The sequence below is a fragment of the Falco cherrug genome, unplaced genomic scaffold (genome assembly GCF_023634085.1).
Source record: "Falco cherrug isolate bFalChe1 unplaced genomic scaffold, bFalChe1.pri scaffold_44, whole genome shotgun sequence".
Taxonomy (NCBI): Eukaryota; Metazoa; Chordata; class Aves; order Falconiformes; family Falconidae; genus Falco; species Falco cherrug.
The window spans coordinates 47395-69271 of record NW_026599484.1 but is presented as its reverse complement, the minus strand read 5'-3'; the positions used below and the strand labels follow the sequence as shown (position 1 = coordinate 69271).

Sequence of the window (21877 nt, the reverse complement as noted above, 5' to 3'; positions counted from 1 at the left end):
GGCCCCCACCTTTGCCCAGGGCTGGGGGCAGCAGGGCCTGACGCTGTCTCTCCTCTCTTTCTGCAGCTCCCAGGCACTGAAGGAGCTGTGGGTGGCCACGCTGCTGGGGTAAGCCGGGGGGGGGGGGGTGCTCCAGGAGAAGCTGGGCCCACGGGGGAACACAGCCCCCAGCTGGGGAAGGTGCCCCTGGGGCTGCAGGCAGCTCTCGCGCACAGCTGCCTGACAAGAGACAAGAGACGGCTTGGGGCTCACCCAGCTCTCTCCCTCTCCCTTCCCGGTGCACAGGACACCAGAAGGACGCACGGGAGCCCGCGTCACCCGCCTAACATCCATCAAGCTCCTGGAGAAGGAGCTGAGCCGCCGCCACGCCGTGAGTGTCTCTCTGCTCTGGGCCCTGTCCCCAAGCACTGCTCCTGCAGCCGAGCAGCAGACCCATGGCTGCTCACCTTCTTCCCCTCCTTCTCTCCCGCCCAGTGGAGGACAGTGCGCGCCAGGAGCCTGGAGAGGCTGATGGAGGCACAGGCAGAGGTGAGAATGGCTGCCTTGCACCCATCTCTGGCTGTGCTGGGATGTGCAGCCAGTGGGGTGACCATGTGCAGGAGGGCGGGGGTTCCCACAGTACCACTCCGCAGCAGAGGGGGTTGGGGAGACACCAGGAACGCTGGTACGTACTGGCTGGCTGGCGGAGCTGGGACGAAACCTGCCGCACGGGGCAGAGAGCCTGGGAGGCCAGAGGGTCCCAGCTCTGCCATGCTCAGGCTGCTGGTGCCGGGGGGCAGCTCGCCGCTGGCCCTTTCTGCTGCGGGGCTGCTCTCCAAGCGCAGCCCGATTCTTGGTTCTTGCAGGCTCATCCCAAGCAAGGGCCTGCGACGGCCCCATCTGCAAACGCAGGGGGACTTTGCCACGAGCCAGGTGAGTTTGGGAAAGAAAGGCAGCCTCCTGCAGTGGATTGAACTGTGCTCACTTGTCCCCTGAGTGTCGCCATGCAGGTTGGGCACCGCACGGGAGGACAGCACCTGGACTAGCAAGGACACCTGCTGGAGAGCGGCCGCTGCATGAGCTTCTGCAGGACACAGAGCCTCTGCGGCTGCCCACAGCTTGCAGGAGGGCAGGGCAAGGGCTGGGACAGGCTGTCCTGGTGGCACACCAGCTCTCGGCAGCCTCCAAGCCACAGCTGCTGGGCCAAAGCCACGGTTCCAGCTGCTGGCTCCCTGCCTGTCCTGCCGCACTACACAGCATCGCGCTGCGGGCAGGACAGAGCAGGGCAGGGCAGGCTCTGGGACCGCTGGCCTGGGGCTCTCCGTTGATGGCGTCTTACTCTGTTTTCCTTTGCAGCAGGAGGGAGCAGCAGCAGCAGCAGGAGGAGGATGGGGCTGCCCTGGCCCTTTGCTCTACGGCGCACCCCGGCCGCTGCCCAGGCACCAGGGCAGGCGGGCTCCGGCTGCAGCAGGGCGCTCTTTGGGCAGCCCCTGGCAGCCCTCTGTGGGGAGGACAACACGCTGCCCCGGCCCATCCAGGTAAGCCAGCCTGGACACGGGGTCCCCAGCCCCCCACTCAGTCCACAGGCAGCGTCCCCTGGCTCCAGGTACTGGGGAATTGGGCTCTCTGCCCATGGCTCACGCTTCTCTGCTCCCAGCCCCTTTGCAGGAGGACAGAGCCCAGCCTGGGGAAGAGCGCTGGCCATGGCCACCGCTGCTGCAGGGCAGCTCCTCAGCCAAGCCACTGTCCTGCATCTCTTGCAGGAGCTGCTGGCTGTCCTGCACCAGGAAGGACCGACGACGGAGGGGATATTCCGCAGAGCTGCCGGCGGCACAGAACTTCGGCAGCTACGCGAGGCCCTGGACCGCGGCACGGAAGTCGATGTGGGAAGCCAGCCTGCACTGCTGCTGGCCGTCATCTTGAAGGTGAGCGCTTCTGAGCTGCAGCTGGAGGAGCTCCTGGCTGGCCTGCAGCGTTCAAAGGCTCACCTGCAGCCCTTGGCATTGCAGGAATTCCTGCGAAGCATCCCCACCAAGCTCCTCGTCATCGACCTCTACGAGGACTGGATGGCAGCCATGGAGAGGGCCAGCAAGCAGGCCAAGGTGGAGGAGCTGAAAGCGTAAGTGTGGGCAGCCGCCGGCCTGTTGAGCAGGGACCGGGAGAGTTCTGGGACCTGCCTGCAAAGGCATGGGTTCCTCAGAAAGCTGTCTTTTCGGGCAGCTGCAAAGCTGTGCAACACGGCTGCTGGCTCCCACCCGCCTGGGGCCAGCTGCAGGGACGGCTGTGGGCACCCTCTGCTTCATCAGCCTTGTCTTCCTCTTCCCTCAGGGTGGCTGACAAGTTGCCTGTGGCCAATCTCCTCCTCCTGAAGCGGCTGATGGCCCTGCTGCAGCACATCGGCCACAACGCAGCCACCAGCAGAATGAGCTGCAGCAACCTGGCCATCTGCATCGGGCCCAACCTGCTGAGCCCACCCAACGAGGACCTGCTCCCGCTGCAGGCCATGCTGGCAGTGACCGAGAAGGTACGCCCTACCCAGCAGCCGGCTGCTGCCTTCCCGGCCCATCGGAGCTTGGCTGTTGAGAGGTCCCTGGCTGCCTCCTCCCTTGAGCCAGGGCTGGTGGGCTGGGTGCCTGGAAGAGCAACCCCCAGCCGCAGCCACCTGCGCAGACAAAGGGTCAGCAGTGGGAAAGGCTGCTTGACATGTCTGCAGGCACCTGGCTTGAGACCAAGGCTTTCATGTCTGCAGGTGAACGTGCTGGTGGAGTTCCTCATTGAAAACTGCGGGGACATCTTTGGGGGGGAGGTGGCCGGCCTCTCCCCTCCATCAGCCGAGGAGGTGCCAGCACCCATGGACAGGCGCACAGGTAGGAGGAGGGGCTGAGGCTTGTCACAGACACTGGGGCTCGGGATGCCAGAAACCTCAACGTTGAGGAGACAAGCGGTGTAGGGCTTGGCTGGGCTTTGCTTGAGATGTTCTTGACTTCCAAGAAGTCGCGCTGCTGCACGTGCTTTTGCTTTCCAGAGCTGCAGTGCGAAGAGCAAAGTGGCCCTGCAGGCACAGCAGACACCCAGCGTCCGGCAGAAGCCTTTCTGGATGCAGACGCCTCTCTGCTGGACATCGACAGAGGAGCTGGGGGAGACACAGGGGCAGGGCCCAAAGCGGCAGAGGTACGGCAGCTCCACAGACACTGGGACAACATGTCTCAAGTGGGACAGTAATTTCCCAGGAGGCCAAGCAGCCGCTGGGCCTCCTCCTGGCAGCCGCTCTCTTGTGCCTTTGGGGCTCCTCCTCTCCCCCCAGCGTGGTACGTGTTAAGGAAAACTGGAAAGGCTGTTTCTGGAATGCATTTCATGAAGTATGATCTGCTTCATCAAACAAAACATACCTACAAAACACCCACAAAAGGACAGAAGGGAGTAGCTGTCACCTTGAGAGGGCTTTTGCTCAGATCCTATTCCATCGCAGCTTCATCAAGTCTAGGCTGCAGTGGCTGGACTGTGCAAAATGTGCATGATGCAAACCAGCATCTCCTCTGTAGAGCTAAGATGGCAATTTGGCAGTCAGGCCCTCACTACCCCAGGCCCTTACTTGCCACCCGTTACCTCCCACGTTTCTGGTTTAGGCACCTCCAGATTTGCCTCCAGCCACCCCCGAGGGCACGGCAGAGTCCCCGGCATGCCTGCAACAACTGACCAGCCTGCCCCAGGAAACCAGGTAGGAAGAGCTCCCCTTGCCTGACCTGAGAGCTCACTGCAGGGGCTTGGGGCTTTCCCCCTCTCATCACGCTGTGGGGTGGAAAGTTTTTCAGGATCCCACCAGGAGAAGGAAAACTCGAGACAAAGAAAGAGAAAAGAAATCTGGGCAGAGGAGAGGGACAGCACAGCAAAAATAAAACGGAGAAGAGAGGAAATGACTTTGCGGGCCCAAACCTGAGAAAATTCAGGACGGTGCAGCACGTCAGGAAGGCCAGGTGCGTACCAGGCGCTGCTGCCCATCTTTCCCGAGTCTGAACACGGCCCTAAGTCAGCCCAGCTGGCTGGCAAGGGCCGGCGAGGGCTGGTGCTGAGCAGGGTTTGGGATGAGCCCCACGGCAGCTCCCCAGGGGCTCCCCATCGAGCCCTGCTGCGTGGCACAGGGGCACTGTCAGCATCCCTGCGCACGCACAGCTCCCTAGGGAGGTCACCCCTGGGGAGAAGGCCCCTAGTGGAGGCCAGCAAGAGCTCTCCCTTCTGGGCCATGAGGAATTCCTCAGAAACAGTGTCCTCCAAAGAAGGGGGAACCAAATCCTGCCTCTTCCTGCCTCTGGGGGCTTAGCAGAGCTTTCTGACTCTGTCGTTGCAGGTGCTGACTGACTTTCACCGGCTGAACCGCTGTGACTCCTGGGCCCTCGCAGCTGGTGTTGACAATAAAAGAATCTTTTCCCTCTCCTGACCGTGTCTGCCATCGTGTCTTCCGGAGTGGGGAGCTCTTGTGCTGGGAAGGACCCTCGGGGAGGAGTTTGGGATCATCCCTTGCCCCAGCACCCTTTCCAGCGGGCATCGGGGCTGAGTTGAGGAGCTTTAGGAGGAAAAGCAAAGCACAGAGCCACACAGGAGGGTGGGGTTGGAAGGGACCCGTGGAGGTCCTCTGGGCCAAGCCCTCTGCTCCAGCACGCTCATCTAGAGCAGGTTGCAGAGAACTGTGTGCCCTTGGCCTTTGAAGATCTGCAAGGACAGAGAGCCCACAACCTCCTCGGACAACCTTTGCCAGCATGGGACCACTCTGGGGGGGAACATTTGCCATTTCAATCTCTTCTTTCACTGTACCACATTCCAGAACAGCCATGACATGACCAGCTCAGGCTTGAAACCAAGTGCTGTGGCCGGCCTTCAGGGCCAGCAGGGACTGGGGGCCAGAGGGGAAGTGTTTTAGGGACGGATCGTGGGGGCCGGAGGGAGGGTTTGAGGGACGGACGCCGAGGAAGGCCTCATCCCTGCAGAGATGGCTCGGGCCCAGGGCCTGTCTTAAGGTTCAGTCTTAGTGTTAGGGCTTAAGGTTATATCTTAGGGTTAAGTCTTAGGCTTCATTCTTAGGGTTAGGTTTTAAGGTTAAGTCTTCAGGTTAAGTCTTAAAATTTATCTTAGGGATAAGTCTTTGGGTTAAGTCTTAATATTTAAGTGTTAAGGTTAAGTCTTTAGGTCAAGTCTTAAGGTTAAGTCTTAAAGTTAACTCTTAAGTTTAAGACTTATGGATTGAGTCTTGGGGTTAACTATAAAGTTTAATGCTTAAGTTTAAGTCTTAGGGTTAACCCTTAAGAGTTAAGTCTTGGGGATAAGTCTTAGGGATAACTCTTTGGGTTAAGTCTTAAAATTTAAGTCTTAGGGTTATGACTTTAGGGTCAAGTTTTAAGGTTATGTCTTAGGCTTAATTCTCAGGGTTAAGTCTTAAGGTTGAGCCTTAAGTTTAAGTCATAAGGTTAAGTCTTAGGGTGAAGTCTTAGGGTTAAATCATGAGTGTAAATCTTAAGGTTAAGTTTTAAGGTTAAATCTTTAAGGTTAAGTCTTGGGGTTAAGTCTTAATGGTACATCTTAAAGTTAAGTCTTAGCGAATGCTTAATAGTCTTAGGGTTAAATCTCAGGGTTAAGTCTCAAGGTAAAGTGTCAACGTTAAGTATCAGGGTTAAGTCGTAACGTTGTCTCTTAAGGTTCAATCTTAGTGTTAAGTCTTAAGGTTATATCTTAGGGTTAAACGTTAGGGTTCAGTCTTAGGGTTAAGTTTTAAGGTGAAGTCTTTATGTTAAGCCTTAGGGTTAAGTCTTAAAATTTAAGTCTTAAGCTTAAGTCTTAGGGTTAAGTTTTAGGGTTATGTCTTAATGTTATGTCTTAAATTTAAGTCTTAATTTTAAGTCTTAGGGCTAAGCCTTATGGTTGTCTTAAGTTCAAGTCTTATGTATTGAGCCTTAGAGTTAAGTCTACATCTTAATTCTTAAGTTTAAGTCTTTGAGTTAACTCCTAGAGTTAAGTCTTAGAGTTAAGTCTTGGGCATAAGTCTTAGGATTAAGTTTTAAGATTAAGTCTTAGGGTTAAGTCTCAGTGTTAAGTCAGAGGGATGAGTGGTGAATTAATCTTAAAATTTAAGTCTTAGGGTTATGACTTAGGGTTAAGTCTTAAGGTTAAGTCTTAGCGTTAATTCTGAGGGTTAAGTCCTAAAGTTAAGTCTTAAGGTTGAGCCTTAAGTTTAAGTCATAGGGTTAAGTTTTTAGTGTAAATCTTAAGGTTACGTTTTAAGGTTAAGTCTTAGGGTTAAGTCTTGAGGTTAAGTCTTAATGGTACGTCTTAAAGTTAAGTCTTAGCATTAAGACAGGGTTAAACCTCAGGGTTAAATCGCAAGGTAAAGTCTCAAGGTTAAGTCTCAGGGTTAAGTCGTCAGGTTGTTTCTTAGGGTTCAGTCTTAGGGTTAAGTTTTAAAGTTAAACTATAGGTTAAGTCTTAGGGTTAAGTTTTAAGGTGAAGTCTCAGGATTATGTCTTAGGGTTAAGTCTAGAGTTAAGTCTTAATGTTCTAAGGTGAAGTCTTTGTGTTAAGTCTCAGGGTTAAGTCTTAAATTTAAGTCTTAAGCTTAAGTCTTAGGGTTAAGTTTTAGGGTTACGTCTTAATGTTATGTCTTAAATTTAAGTCTTAATTTTAAGTCTTAGGGCTAAGTCTTATGGTTGTCTTAAGTTCACGTCTTATGTATTGAGACTTAGAGTTAAGTCTAAATTTTAATTCTTAAGTTTAAGTCTTAGAGTAAACTCCTAGTGTTAAGTCTTAGAGTTAAGTCTTGGGCATAAGTCTTAGGATTAAGTTTTAAGATTAAGTCTTAGGGTTAAGTCTCAGTGTTAAGTCAGAGGGATGAGTGGTGAATTAATCTTAAAATTTAAGTCTTAGGGTTATGACTTAGGGTTAAGTCTTAAGGTTAAGTCTTAGCGTTAATTCTGAGGGTTAAGTCCTAAAGTCAAGTCTTAAGGTTGAGCCTTAAGTTTAAGTCATAGGGTTAAGTCTTAGGGTTCAGTCTTAGGGTTAAGTTTTAAAGTTAAACTTTAGGTTAAGTCTTAGGGTTAAGTCTCAAGATTGTGTCTTAGGGTTAAGTCTAGAGTTAAGTCTTAATGTTCTAAGGCGAAGTCTTAGGGTTAAGTCTTAAATTTAAGTCTTAAGGTTAAGTCTTAAGTTTACATCTTATAGACTGAGTCTTAGGGTTAAATCTGAATTTTAAGTCTTAGGGTTAAGTATTAAGGGTAAGTCTGAGGTTTAAGTCTCAGGGTTAAGTCTTAGGATTTAAGTCTTAAGTTTAAGTGTTAAATTTAAGTCTTAATGTTAAGCCTTAGGGTGTAAGTCTTAACATTAACTTTTAAATTTAAGTCTTAAGGTTAAGTCCCAAGTTTAAATCTTAAGGTTAAGTCTTAGGGTTAATGTTAGGGTTAACTCTCAGGGTTAAACCTTAAGGTTGAGTCTTAAGTCTTAGAGATAGGTCTTAGGCTTAAGGCATAGGCTTACGTCATAGGGTTAAGTCTTAAGGTTATGTCTTAAAATTCAGACTTAGGGTTAGGTCATACCTAACATAGGGTTAGGTAATGACTAGAAATTCAAAAACAGCCATGCTATTGCCCATGTTCCAGAAACACGTCTGTTCTGGCTGTTGCAAAGGCCCCAGCAATGTCCATAACTTACAGCCAATTAAATTCTTCTGTAAAAATTGTGTTAGGTTCCAATGAAGAATTAACGGGTCGTATGAAAAATGGTAAACAGCTTCTGAAGTGCTGCTTCTTTGTGTCTTGCAGATGAGTAATACTGCAGCATCACACTGAGGCCAATAAGGTGCTCCCCTTCCATCTTCCCAAGCTGGGAACTACTCTCTACAGGATAGTATCAAAGTATACGCACATTTTAAAGTTAGGATAAACACTCTGAATTATTAACAATTAATGTTTTGCTCATATTACAGCAGTTATCCAGCTAGAGAGCACAGTGTAAGGTTTACAACCACTATTTCACAAGAAAGTACATCTAAACATACCTTAATAAGCTGGGCCAGAGAAAGAGATGCGGAAGAGTCGCCAATCTATTCAGAAAAATTAAACACATGTTCAAGTTCTGCATACAATCAGAACATAGCAAGAGTTCACCCCTACTGCTGTATGAAAGCCTGCGCTATAGCCTCTGAGCATCACTGAAAGAGCCACCTCCAAGCCAGTGGAATTTGTATTTGTTCAAAACAAAGTCAAACCTTAAACAGCTTTACGTAGGCCTACGTTGTTAATGGGAAGAAACTAAAGTAACCAACCCCTCTTGAGATCAATCTATCGCTCAGGATACCTCAGAGGGGGACCCTTGCCAAATGCTCACAACTGCTTAAAAGACGGAGGGTTAAGGAAGCTGTCCATTTTCAGCTCAAAAGGATCTAAAAAAAATATTTCCGTTTATTTGAGAAGGAAGTGTCACTACAGGAAACATTGCCAGTGCAGTTTATAAATTAATCAGTTAATAGCTCAACATTTTCTAAATGCACACAGGCACGGTTCATGAGCGCAGCATAGTTTTTGCGCTGTCTTTCATTTACTTTCATTAGACCCCAAGTTCATGAATTTCTAGGTTAAGTTATCCTAAGAGCTTACAAAGTGATCAGATCCCGTGACCTAGAGCTCGTGTAATGCCTCACACCATTCGAGTGAAGAAAAAGCAGTTATACTTACAGATGAAAACCAAACACCACCACAAAGTAATGTTTGTACTATGAGGGCTATTTTGAAATGCATTGTTGCACGTAGCATTCCACCCAAGGGCCAAATGGAGATCTAGGCCATCACTAGTCAAGTATCTCCTCGCGTTACTTATTCATGTCTTAGCAGCAGAACGACAGTGTTTTCTGAACTGAAGAAAAATGCTGCCCCTTTTCCAAATGTAAATTCAAAGTGGTGGTGTACTGAAGGGTAGCACCAAGTTCAGTGGTGCAAACCTTGAACCTGCAAACTCTAAAAATGAGCCCACATTATCTGTACAACACACAGTCATACAAGAAATGTTCTAGCCTATTCAGTACGAAATGCAATGCGTTACTAGGCACAAATACCACTGCTCACATTAGCACCGTGCAAAAGTTGGCATTGCTCAGTTTTCACTATGCTGAATCAAATACATTGGATTTACAGCATACACTGTGTTTCACTGGAAAGTATGTTTTTATATATATATTACAAATATTATATATAAAACATTTATATTTTATATATATAAAAGAATTAGTACAAGGCTACATTTCTTAGGCTTAGGTGCAGCATGCAGAAAAAAGTTTCAGCTTGTGTTTTTACATACCTCTTTTGATGTTCTACTCGCTGGCTCAGTTTGACTTCTAGAAGAAGAAAGAAAGATGATCAGAACTTAAAATAAAGCACTCGTAACCAACATAAAGCCGTGAAAACAGTTTATAAAACCTGAGCACCAAAACACTGTGTTCCGATAGTCTTATGAATATGGAAATTTATTTCTATACATAAAGTGTGCTCTCCTGGTACATTCAGTGCAACTGAAATAAAACCCCAAATCCCATTCCTTCTTTGTCCCCAATTACTCTAAGATACAGAATACAGCAGTGCAAGAAGAAGTCCTCACATATTTTCTTTCTTCTCTCTAAGTCTCAAAACGATGAAGACTGTGCTACACTTTTCTGTTCTTAAATAGTCAGCCATCCAAATATGAAGGCACCTTCAGGCAATCTGTATAGCCCCACTATCACAAACAGGTACCAGATAGAGCACTTTGGTTTCTACACTCCCCTGACAAAACAAGAACAGGTGTCTGTAGAAAAGTGCTTCTTTGTGGAGGCCCAAGCACTGTGTTCAGGTACCCACCATCCTCTAGCCTAAAGTGACTACCAATAGCAGTAGAAACATCACCTGAAAGCAGTTCCAAGGATTTTCTGTGGTCGAGGAGGCCTGTGTTAAAAAAATAAGGAAAAAAGCCTGGATTACCAGAATTTGCTTTAAGATCATCTTGAACATGCTACAATATTTTAGGAAACACTTATGGCACACAAGCCCTTGCCGAGATTCCACATACTCATTGGTCTGTACCTGCATGCTACTCATGAATCACACATGCAACCGTCCATCAGTTAACAAACAATTCATACATCATCCAAAGCGTCCCACGAGCAGAGGCAACCCAAAGGCTGCGGTGCAAGTCCTGCACAAATAGAAAGGCTCATACTTCCTGCCACTGCTACACCACCACCAGGCTCGCAAGTACAGCCACGTACCTCCTGAACATGAGGAAGTGCGAGGAAACGCTTTAGATTACCACACCATGGTTTCTCCATCCACTTGCCTTGAGGAAGATACTACAAGGTGACTAACGCATTTCTGAAGGCCTCTCCACCGTGACACCATGCGTTCATCATTCCCAAACACTAACGACTCTACCAGTTGTTTCCACAATGTTTCCAGCTGAAGGAAGAGAAAGCTAACCTGCCCGATCCATTTGCAACTTTAGGAGAGCAGCGGCATACATCCCTGATCCCCACGGGCAGGTATTTCTTGGATCTTTGATGCTAGGGGCACCTAGCCTCTCATTTTAGGGCAGCATTCCAACACCAGGAGAGGGTGCCATCCAACCAGAAACCGAGGCGATATTGACAAGACAGCACTAAGCATCCCCATCTAAATTAACCCCCCAAACCAGGCCATGTTTAGAAGCACAGTGCTGTGGCATCCAGAAAGCCTTGGCAGCGCCTGAAAGCACTGCAACACCTACTGCAGTAATATGCCCAAAGCTTACAGGAGAGCCACATAAATTCAGGGGGTTTTGCTTGCAGATGCTTCATGGGTACTAGGATGACGCGGTACTGTTTGTTTGAGACACGCTGTAACTCGCCAGTACACTTTATGTATTGAGAACTAACATTAGAAAGACATGGCAAAACCACAAGTCAATAATATCTACTAATGGTGGAGGAGAGGTCTGTCTTGAAGAAGCCTTGAAAACATGACCATTCAAACCATGCTGATGCAGCTGATACAGAACTGGACTGGACGAATACATCGATGACAGCGATAATGCTGTAGTCAGGCTTACATTTGAGTATCTGCAATTGTAATCAGATTCTCTGTCCTCCATAAATCTGAGGAATACAGCAGTAATACCTGGAGCACAGAGAGCAGCTTAGGCTGAAAACAAACTTAGAAAGGTAACTACTAACATTTGGGAATGTGCTCAACTGCTTTCTGAGCTTCAGGTTTGGAAAAGATCAACTGTTCCTTCACCGTCCTGGCACAAAAGGCAATACGCTTTAGGATGTTGTTCTTTTTCTCTTGCCCGACATAGACATTGTCTTTAGGAATCTAATAGGAAGCACTTAAGAATGAAACTTCTTGTTTGCATGGTTTGCCAGCTGGCCACTCTCAGTCCTTCCTCTGGAGACAGCATGCAGCCCACACACACACACCCCCCTTTGGGGTGTAAGAATACCCTGCCCCCCTCCCCCAGACAAAGGAAGCAGTCAAACACGGAGACTCGGACTGCTGGCAGATGGGAACAAATCACCGGTTCACACTGCAATGTGTCTCTCCGTTTACTCTAAAAGCACTAAAAGCAAAAGCATACAATAAGGAATCTCTCTGCATAGAGAAACAGGATGGAGAACTTGACTCTCAGAAAAACCAAGCCCAAGAACAAACCCAATTCAAACGTCTGAACAGTTACCACTGTTGGAGCTTGAATGCCACGTCCCAGCAGGCTGAAAAATCTAAGTCTGCTTTGGGACAGACACCTTCAAATCTGCCCTGTCACAACACAATTTAACAGCAGCTTTAACAAGAAAGATACAACCTGAATGCCTCCGTAAACTAACCGCCACAAAGAAGGTGAACGCACTGAAACCCCTCCCAAAGAACACAACGTGTTATGGCTACTTACCCAAGGTCTGTTTTGCCGGTAGCTTTAACTCCTCTGACGGGGACTCCCCTAACAGTTACCGATGAGTTCCCCGGAATCAGGGCATTATCATCTGTGTATTCTGGAAACAACATCAATACAGAGAAAGCATCAGTCAGTTTGTAAGAGTGATATTGACATGTCGTGACGTAGCACTTCAGGGAATCCCTTTACAGATACAAACCCAACATTTTACACACAGCGTCATGCTTTTATCGTCTCAGGTTACCTTTCCAGAAATCTTCAGGTCTGATAGTCAAACACAAGCAGCAAAATCTTTTCCATTTTTTTGGAATCGTTTCAATGCCAACAGCAAAATGGTCTCTAAAGTCACTAAAGCAGAGTCTGCTAAAGCATGAGGTTCTTTCCTGATCTCACTTACATTGCTTTTGCTCCTGTTAGCTTACAAAACCCTAGAACATGTCTCTATAACAGCGAGCACGGAAGAGGACACCCCCACCCTGCCTCCCACCTTTTCAAACACATCCCAACCATCCATTTTGCCTTCCCACCATCTTCAAAGAGAGTCCACCATCTCTTTCTTTTTTTTTCCCCCAGTGATGTTTAAAATCCTGTTTACTTTAAGCTTCTATTAGCGTTGCTGCTATTAAGAGATTTCCGTGATCACGCGGCCCCGAAAAATCTGAACAAGTTGGCCATCTTCACTCAAGGTTCACTGAAGGGTCTTTCCAAGATCACGTCACCATTTAGTCAGGACTCCTGCACCAAGTTATAAAACCCACGACCGTATCTCCACAGGGAAGATCTCCGAGAACCCCCTTTAGGCAGAACATCCTGGCCGAGTTCTTTCCTTCATCTTCTGAAGGTGACTTTAAGCACGTAGAGGCTGTTCAATAAAAACGGAAATTCACGGTTATGTGTAAAACCCCAAAATCTCGCATACATGTGTATGACACTGAAATGTATTCCTTAGCTTTGCTCTGACAACCACTGGGGGATTTTTGCCTTTTCACAGGGAAGACACCCTTACAGAAGTTCCACTAAGTATCTGTGTCACAACCTGTACATCTGCCTCTACCTGCATGTCTATCTCTACCGCCGTATGACACGCGATCCCGTAACACCCCCAAGACCCCTAACACCGTGCTGTTAAGTCTCCTCACAGATACTCTCCTGAACATACTTTACCTATCTGCAGGTAAACAGCGTGCTTAGGTCCAACCACTTGAAAGGCTAGGGCCAAAGTTACAGTTACCGCAGCAGACATGTTATTCTGTTTAAGTTTTAATACATCAAACAGGAAGAGGGAAAAAACCTATGAGTACACATTGTAAAGAAAAGACTGTTGTGAGAATGTCACAGAACCACAGGAAAAAAAAAAGAAAAAAACCAAAACAAAACACCCGATAAAATTTGAATGTTTAAGGAATGGCAACGGTTTCCAAGTCTTTTTATTTCTGTCATATCCCAAAGTCTTTAATCACATGCAAGCTTTGCCAGATGGTAGATTACCAAACTGAAACAGCACGCTAAGTAATACGAAACCATTACCGTCTCTGAGAATCAAGCACCATTTCTGAGATTCAAAAGAACTTAGGGCTTCTCGAAGAACATTTCTAGGTATATTCACCATAAGTGATCTGCCATAAAACTTCAGTATTGCCCTGACACCGTTTAACACGCAGTACCAGGAAAAAAATGCACCGTTTGAAAGAAACGAAGAAATGATGCTCAATAACATCTGAATGAAAATGTCTTTGGTGTAGCAAAGAAGCTGTATTAGCAAGAAATGCCAAGTATACTTGAGACAGAACACCCGTCTACAAGATGGCTTTCCAGGGTCTGCATAGATTCTCACTCACAGATACACTCTTGATCCAAAACGTTGCTACTGAGCAGTTTCTGCAGCAGCCAAGCGCCACTTTGGCAATGCGGTGGAGTAAAAGTAGTTGAAGACAAATTTCAGTCACCAAACCCACTTTTTTCCCCTTCCAATTAGCCATCCACTCCTTTTCTATCACGTTCAGCCTTCTCTGCCGGGTTTCAAAGAAATCTGGCAGGTTTGTGATTACAAGGCATTGTCCCACATTTCCTTATCGTTTTACCTAGAAGGGTTCCCAGAAACCAAACCTCTTCCACGCGCGGTGCCGCACATCGACCCCGTACGCTGCTGTGCCTGGCTGCGCACACAGCCCTCACGCCAGCTGCCAGCGCACAACCACGGAAGAGCAGCTCTGAGGCCCCAGCACGAGTCACCGCTGCCGGCCGCGGCCCAATCGCCTCACTGGCCACCTGCGCCACCGCCAGCCGGCCGGTCCCCGCATCCCGCGCCCGCCGCCCCCACGCGCCTTCCATGGTCTAGGCGTTGGTGACCTGCAGGTCGCAGTGAGTCGCCTTCAGCCTCTCGCGGCCTGATCTGGCGCCTGAGGTCCTGTCACCGCCAGGCTTTCAATACCTGCTCTCCCCTCCTGTCACCCCCCAGGCTGTCCCCAACAGCTGTCCTCTCCTGTACCCCCCCCCCCCAGGCCTGTCCCCACCTACTGTCCCCTCCTGTCACCCTCCAGGCTGCCATTGCCTGCTGTCCCCTCCTGTCACCCCCGGGCTGTCACTACCTGGTGGCATAAGCTACATAAGATAACAAGACAATAAGAAAAAAAAAAACCAAACCGAAAACCTGCTTTGGTGAACACCAAAACACCCATGACTTTCTCAGGCTCTTCACTACCCCACATGTGAGTCAAGGGACAGGGTCTCCCACAGGCTCTTTTGCGGGCACTTCCTGAAGACCCCCCCCACCCCCCAACCCCCACCCCACCCTGCTTTTCTACAAGTGCACAAAGAGGTTAAGAAGAGTTTCATGTCTAAGTTAAAGGAGGCAGTTTCTGAAATTAGCTTAGGTGAAAAAAGCAAGGTGGTGTATTCATGGATTTTCTCCTCTGCAAAGCCATGAAGAAAACATGAACCGCACTCCCCAAAGGCAAAGGAGCAAACTGAGGGAGAGCAGCTCACTGGCGCCTTTCAGAGCTTCAACAGTCTGGAGAAACGGGAAAAAAACCCATGCAAAATAAAGAGCAGCCAAGATGCACTTTTATAAAATGCACATTGGGGCCTGTTCCAGATCTCAGAATGACTTTCAGTATTGCTTTGCATGACTATTAGACCAAGGCCTAAAGTGGCGTGATAGCTTCTGCTTGCCCGGGCACGGTAAGATCACTCAAACGAGCGACAAGGTAACAAGTAAACACCAGAGGCAATAGCGGAGCTTACCGTTTCCCTCCACTGGTGACCAGCTGTACATAAACCAGCTTAACCAGCCTCCCTAAGGGTGGCTCTAAAGTCGCTGAAAAGGAAAAAAAAGAAGGTAAGTGCTTAGCCTGAAATGCAAAGGCACCATCTTGGCTCCCAGGCAGGTGGCACAGATGGCCCAACAGGGTCATGTGCCCACCTTCCAGGGAAGATAAAAAAAGCGCAGGACGTCTTAGTGGGGTGGGTTTGTTGCATCCTTTCCGTTTGCTGAAAGCCTGAGGAAGGATGTATTCCACGGTAGGACCGGTGGCACTTTAGACCTGAGGTTAAAAAAGTGCTGCACTTCAGTGACGCTCCCCAAGCTGCTTTCACCACCAAACAGAAAAAGATTTGCTTTCTCCAGTATGGTGGGAATGATACCATAAAGTCGGTCAGGGAGAAAAACCCTCTAAGACTTGCTTGCAAGTTTCAGAAGGCCGGCATTCTTTATGGCAGTGCTGGGAGCACGGGGGAATGTTTCCTCTGAGCGTGCTCACCCAGTTCCTCGAGGGTACGCACTATGGACAGCAGAGCACTTGCACACTCATAGCGCATTACACATGCATTTTCAGTCAGGCACGGGATGGGTTACAAGTTGCTTGCTTTAATGCAAACGAGCACACACCCTCAGACAGCACTGCTGAGGTTTTTTACTAGCTCCCCGTGCTCCCCAAGCGGGGCCTTGCCCTCTCTCGGGGGGCTATCTGAGTCAGAGGTCACAATCTCCCCCCACAACAATTACCTTTGTCCGAATTCCAACCAACATTCTGCGGATCGCAGCACTCTTATCGGCTTGTCTCCTCCTGCGACCACAACGTCCTCACCCAGAGGCTCTTTCTGCATCACTGAAGAGAACGCCGATCTTTTCCCCATCCATTCTTTGTTCCCCATCCTTCTCAAGGCTGACTCCCTGCATGAGAGGTCCCTTAATTCGTCACTTCTAACAGCTTTAGAGAGTCAGCTTGGCCTAACCTTTGTGCGCAGGTGTGTTTAACGTAGAGCTACACAGCAAATCAGAGCGTGGTAACCGGGGAGCTCAGACATCTTGTCCCTTTGCCGAGCCAGCAGCCTTCCCTTAACAGAATCCCTGGACATAAACGTATACACAGTGGAATCTATACAGTGGCATCAAACGTCCCGCCAGACACCACAACCTCTGTCCCTGGCATGGCCCAACTGCCCAGCACCACCAGACCACTCTGGCCCAAACACCATAAGGCAATGGTTCCCACCTGACAACAGCAAGTCGAGGAACATTTTTTTTTTTTTCCTAAATAGAGAGAGTTTTACTTCGTATGCTGCCGACTACATCAAATTCTGTTTTGCTGGCTGACTGGATAGACAGCAAAGCTGAACTCCACATCAAATATAATCAAATCTATCAAGTATATCACATAATGGAATATATCAAATGCAGTTTCTTATATTGCAATAAAAGAAAATAGCATGCAATATGATAAAAGGAACCAGTGGCAGTTACTGTGAGCGATATGATAAAAGAGCAACAGGAGCGAAGCATCCATTTGTTATCCCAAAGTGTTAACGTGACTAAGGAAAGGAGACATCACCAATTAACACCCCAACAACACCCAGGCCCACCCTTCGGCTGGGAGCCCCCTTGCAGCCAGTGCCAGGAGTCCCTCGGGAGCTGGGAAATTCCCCTGGAGAAGGTACCAGGAAGGAATTCTCTTGCTGCTTCCCACCGTGCATGGTAGCCATGTGAGGCACAGCACAAGAGTTCTGCTCCCTGCTTTCTCTGGTGAGAAAATTGACACAGCACTTTTGAACTCATGGCCTGGGAAACCATGAACCAAAAAACATGGCCTGGGGAAGTGCAGGGCTGCTCCCCTGGAGAGGGTTCCAGAAGGAATTTTATTGCTACTTCTCACCATGTCCTTGCAGCCACGTCAGGCACAGCAGAGAAGTTGTGCACCCTGCTCTCTGTGGGGAGAAACTGGACACCTTTACACTGGCAATAATGCACAGCCCAAAAAACTCACCTTGACAAAGTGCAGCCCTGCTCCCCTGGAGAAGGTGGCAGGAAGGAATTCTCTTGCTGCTTCTCACCCTGCCCTGGCAGCCATGTCAGGCACAGCACAAAAGTGCTGCTCCCTGCTTTCCGTGGTGAGCAAAAATTAATCCCTCAGCGGTGCAGTCGTTAAGATCCAAAAAAAGTCCCTTTGGCAAAGTACAGCACTCCTCCCATAAAGAAGGTTCCAGGAAGGAATTCTCTTGCTGTTCTCACCCTGCCCTGGCAGCCATGTGAGGCACAGCACAAAAGTTCACCTCCCTACTTCCTGTGGTGAGAAATTTGACCCAAACACTTTGCACTCATGCAGAACCAGTGCTCACTTTGTGAAAGGGCAGCACTGCTCCCCTGGAGAAGGGGCCAGGAAGGAATCCTCTTGCTGTTTCTCACCCTGCCCTGGCACCCATGTGAGGAACAGCACAGCACAAAAGTTCTGCTCCCTGCTTTCTGTGGTGAGCAAAACTGACCCTTCAGAGCTGCAGACCTTAAGAGCCAAAAAAAAATACATCTTGGGAAAGGGCAGCACTGTTCCCCTGGAGCAGGTGCCAGGAAGGAATTTTCTTGCTGTTTCTCACTCTGTCCTTGCAGCCATGTGAGGCACAGCACAAATGTTCTGCTCCCTAATAGCTGTGTTCTGAAAATGAACCCCTCACATTTGCAATCGTATAGAGCCAAAAAACCCCTCACCTTGACAAGTGCAGCACTGCTCCCCTGGAGAAGGTTCCAGGAAGAAACTCACTTGCTGTTTCTCACCGTGCCCTGGCCGCCATGTGAGGCACAGCAGAAAAGTGCTGCTCCCTGCTTTCTGAAGTTGGCAAAATTGACCGTTTATAGTTCTACTCATGTAGAGACAGGACTTTCTTATTCAAAAGCAAAACCCAAAAAGCCACGTAGCCGTGGGAAACCCTTTATCCTTCCGTGTGGCTGGTGACTTCCCATGGCTCTTCCGCAAGGCAGGAGAAACAGCCATGAATTTGGAAGCCCACGTAAATTCAAGTACACTTAGTCCTCTGACAGTCACTACTTATGGGCCAGCAGTCCTCTCACCCCTCCACAGATCCGCCTCTTAGTCCTCTAGCAGTCATCCTCCATGGAGGGACCACAAGTCCTCCATACCTACCTACCAACTCACCAGAAATGAGTCAGACCACACCAGAAGTGACACTGCCTGACCTGCAGGAGATATACTAGGCCTGTAACGATGGTTTCAAGACAGAAAAAAACACCACCGTCCACCAGCACAGCAGAAAAACAACCAGAAGAAACTTGGTACACAAACCAGAGGCCCCCATGCAAACCCTACAAAGGCAAAATAGCTGAAAAAAGGCACTCTCCACAAAAAAAAAAAATCACCACACAGAACACATGATAAAAATGCCATAACCCCAGGAACACAGGGCCAACAAACACAGGTTCTGTCCATAACAATAACACACTTTGACACTAACTCGCCTGACCTCTGGCATACCATAACCTTGTTGCCCCCAAACCACAGCACATTGTAGCCCTAAGGCAACACAAAATGGAACGCAAAGTCCCTGAAGATCTCCGCCAGGGCAAAAGCAAAGCACAGAGCCACACGGGAGGGTGGGGTTGGAAGGGACCCGTGGAGGTCCTCTGGGCCAAGCCCTCTGCTCCATCACGCTCACCTAGAGCAGGTCGCAGAGAAATGTGTGCCCTTGGCCTTTGAAGATCTCCAAGGACAGAGGCTGCACACCCTCCTTGGACAACCTCTGCCAGCATTTGACCGCTCTGGGGGGGAAAATTTGCCATTTCTATCTCTCATTTCACTGTACCACATTCCAGAACAGCCATGACATTACAAGCTCAGGCTTGAAAGCCAGTGCTGTGGCTGGCCTGAAATTCTGTCCCCGTATTTTTCATCCACTGGTAGCTAAAGGAGGACAAACAAGGATTTCTTTCAAAGGAGAACTTCTCTTTTCCTCTGTCCTACTTCTCTACCAGTGATCTGGATTCTGAGTGCTGTGCCACTGTCCTAATGGCCTGGAGAGGGATACTTCTTGTAGGACAGGGAGGAGGTGACAGTGGAGATCATCAGGCTGGGGAAGCTGAAGGAAAACGCAAGCAACTGGAGTTGCCTGGAGCAAGAGTGGCCAGCTTCAGAGCTAGGTCACCTCGTGTCCTCAGCTCCCATGCAGGAGCTGAACCACACACATGGACTGCAAAGCAGTGTGGCCCATAGAAAAAAATCTGCTTTTGGCTCGGGATCGCCCAGGGGCATTTAACTGCAATTCCGCCCTTGTCAGCAGGAAGGAAACATGCCCTGCAAGCACACACTGAGGCATGACACCTTCACCGGGGCTAAAGGGTACCTCAGGAGACCAACATGGGACCCCCCAGGGGCACCTGGATTGCTGGCTGGAGGACGGGTAGGTCAAAGGACCCTGATGGGAGCCCTGCAGGCTCCATACATTGGACCAACGGGCACCTTCCCTTGTCACACAGAGCATCCTCTCGGATGCTCTGGACAGTTTCTGGTAGATCTCTGGAGAAGAGCTTCCCCCCAGCCCTCTCCCATGGGCTTGCTCACCCCCGGTGCCCTTCCCAAGCACAGCCCCAGCAGGTGGATGCAACCGGCGTTGCAGGGAAGAGCAAGCAGCAGGCACACAGTCAGCACTGCAGGAAAGCTGGGACCCCAGACACCCACCCAGCCTCCCCAATCCCAGCCTGGCCCACAAGAGTGCCTTTATATCCCTTTCCCAGAAGTGCTGAATTCCCCTTCCAGCATTAGCCACTGGACCCACGCTGCTTCTTGCTGCAGTGTACAACAGCCAGCAGAGAACTTGCTACATGTCTCTGATGTCCTGCATTTTTCCTGAAAAGGGCGGGTGTGTAACTCTCTGCATCGCTTCTATTTGAAGCAAGGCATTGCTTAGGGTCAACAGTGAAACCAGACACGGGCAATCAAAAGCTGGCTACGGGTCCCTTCTTTGCCATGGTCATGGCCTACCCCACAAACTCGCCCCTGGCCGTGTTGGCCACCGGCTGGGTGAAGGTCATGGCTAACAGGGCAGGGGCTCCTGGGTGGTGCTCATCCAGCCCTGATCGCCAAGGGTGAAGCCTTAACACCCAGGTGGGATAAAGCCTTCCCAAGCAAGGGTGGTGCTCCAGGGGCACCACAATTCCTGCCGAAGCTCACCACACCTTTCATTTCCCTGTGGCGCCTGGCAGGACCCGAGCGGCTCTTTACTGCTGCTAGTCCCCCCGTCTTTTGGTAAAAATGGAAGTTTTTCCTCCCGGTGGGCCTGCTCCAATTCCAGCGCCTTGGGGCCTGAGGCCTAGCACGGCCTGTGTGCCAGAGGCCTTCCAACGGCTAGGCCGGCCTCCACCAAGAGGAGTCTGCCTCTAGCCACAATGGTCATCTCTAGGAAAAACAGCTTCTTTTATTGAGCGGGACCCTGTCAAAAAGCCAGGTGAAAGCGCTGGCCGCAGGCGCAGGGAGGTGGCCCTTGCCCCCTGCTCTGTCCTGCTCGGGGCTCCCCCGGGCAAGGCAGGGCCGGCCATACTGGAGAGGGCCCCAGCCCCGCCCCCGCAGGCCCCGCCCACTTTCCGTTGGGCTCAGACCGTTGGTCACGGGGAGCCCACGGCCACCACAGGCAGCAGGGCAGAGCTGTGCTGGCACGCAGCGGCGCTGGCAGGAGGCAGCCTCTGGCCCAGCAGCGCTGCCACAGCACCAGCACCCCGCTTCCCAGCCTCCCCGTCGCCGGCTGGGCCCCCTCCTCGCTGCACGGCCAGGGCCCTCCTCTCCCGGGCAGGATGGGCCAGGCCAGCTGCTGCTGCAGCTCCAGGTGGGCTCCCCCAGGGCTCGGGGACACGCGGGCACAGCTGGGCCACGCAGCACTGACGTTGCTCATGCCCGCCGCTCTCTGCTCTGCAGGGAGGCTCTCAGCGACGCCGAGCCGGTGCTGAGCGCAGACGTGCGGCTGACCCGGGGCCGCAAGAGGAGCGAGAGGCGCCTGCTCCTCCTCCACAAGGAACTGGTGGTCGCCAAGTTGCGGTAAGACCCTCAGAGCCCAGATCCTTCCCCCCAGCCCCGGCCCAGGGACACCCTGGCACCAGCCCCAGGCCCCGGCCCCTCGGTGCTGGAGGCACCAACGTCCGTCCCAAGGGCAGGTGGGGGACAGGGCTCTGCGCGTGGGGACCCAGCCCAAGGAGCCCCCCTCCAGCTCAGGGCCGGCTTCTGCTCTCTGCAGACATGGCACCAGCCTGCGCCCACAGCTCTGCCTGGCCCTGGACCAGCTGTGGGTGCTCAGCAGCGGGAAGGAGGCTGCGGGGCAGGAGGGACAGGAGGAGGAGGAGCAAGGCACCGATGAGGACAGCACCTCTGTCATCCTCGCCTGGCCCACCGGCTCCTGCATTGCCACTTTTGGGTGAGTCGTGGTCGGGCAGGAGAGCTTCCCAGCCGTGCCCACGCCATCCCGTGAAGACTGGCCTCTGCCTTGCGTGCAGAGCCTGGGCAGGGAGCAGGCAGCTCGGTGGCAGGGAGGGAGGGATGGGGGATGCTTCCCCATCCTGCATCCCCTCGTCACCTTTTGGCCCCCAGAAGGGAAGGGCAAATACAGCTGCTCAGGCAGGACAGAGCAACCCAGGGCTTTGACAGCGCCTCTGTCCTGCCCCACGGGGCAGGGCTGTGCAGGCCCCCACCTTTGCCCAGGG

At 50.6% G+C, this 21877-nt stretch overlaps 1 protein-coding gene across 1 annotated transcript; it reads left to right on the top strand.

Moving 5' to 3' along the window:
• The first annotated feature begins 1367 nt into the window (after positions 1-1367).
• LOC129735168 (T-cell activation Rho GTPase-activating protein-like) lies at positions 1368-21222 on the top strand. The gene is made up of 6 exons (XM_055700528.1): positions 1368-1517; positions 1743-1904; positions 1989-2098; positions 2308-2443; positions 19471-19529; positions 21099-21222. Exons 1-6 carry the CDS (start codon positions 1368-1370, stop codon positions 21220-21222), a joined length of 741 nt encoding a protein of 246 aa, XP_055556503.1.
• Positions 21223-21877: the final 655 nt, after the last annotated feature.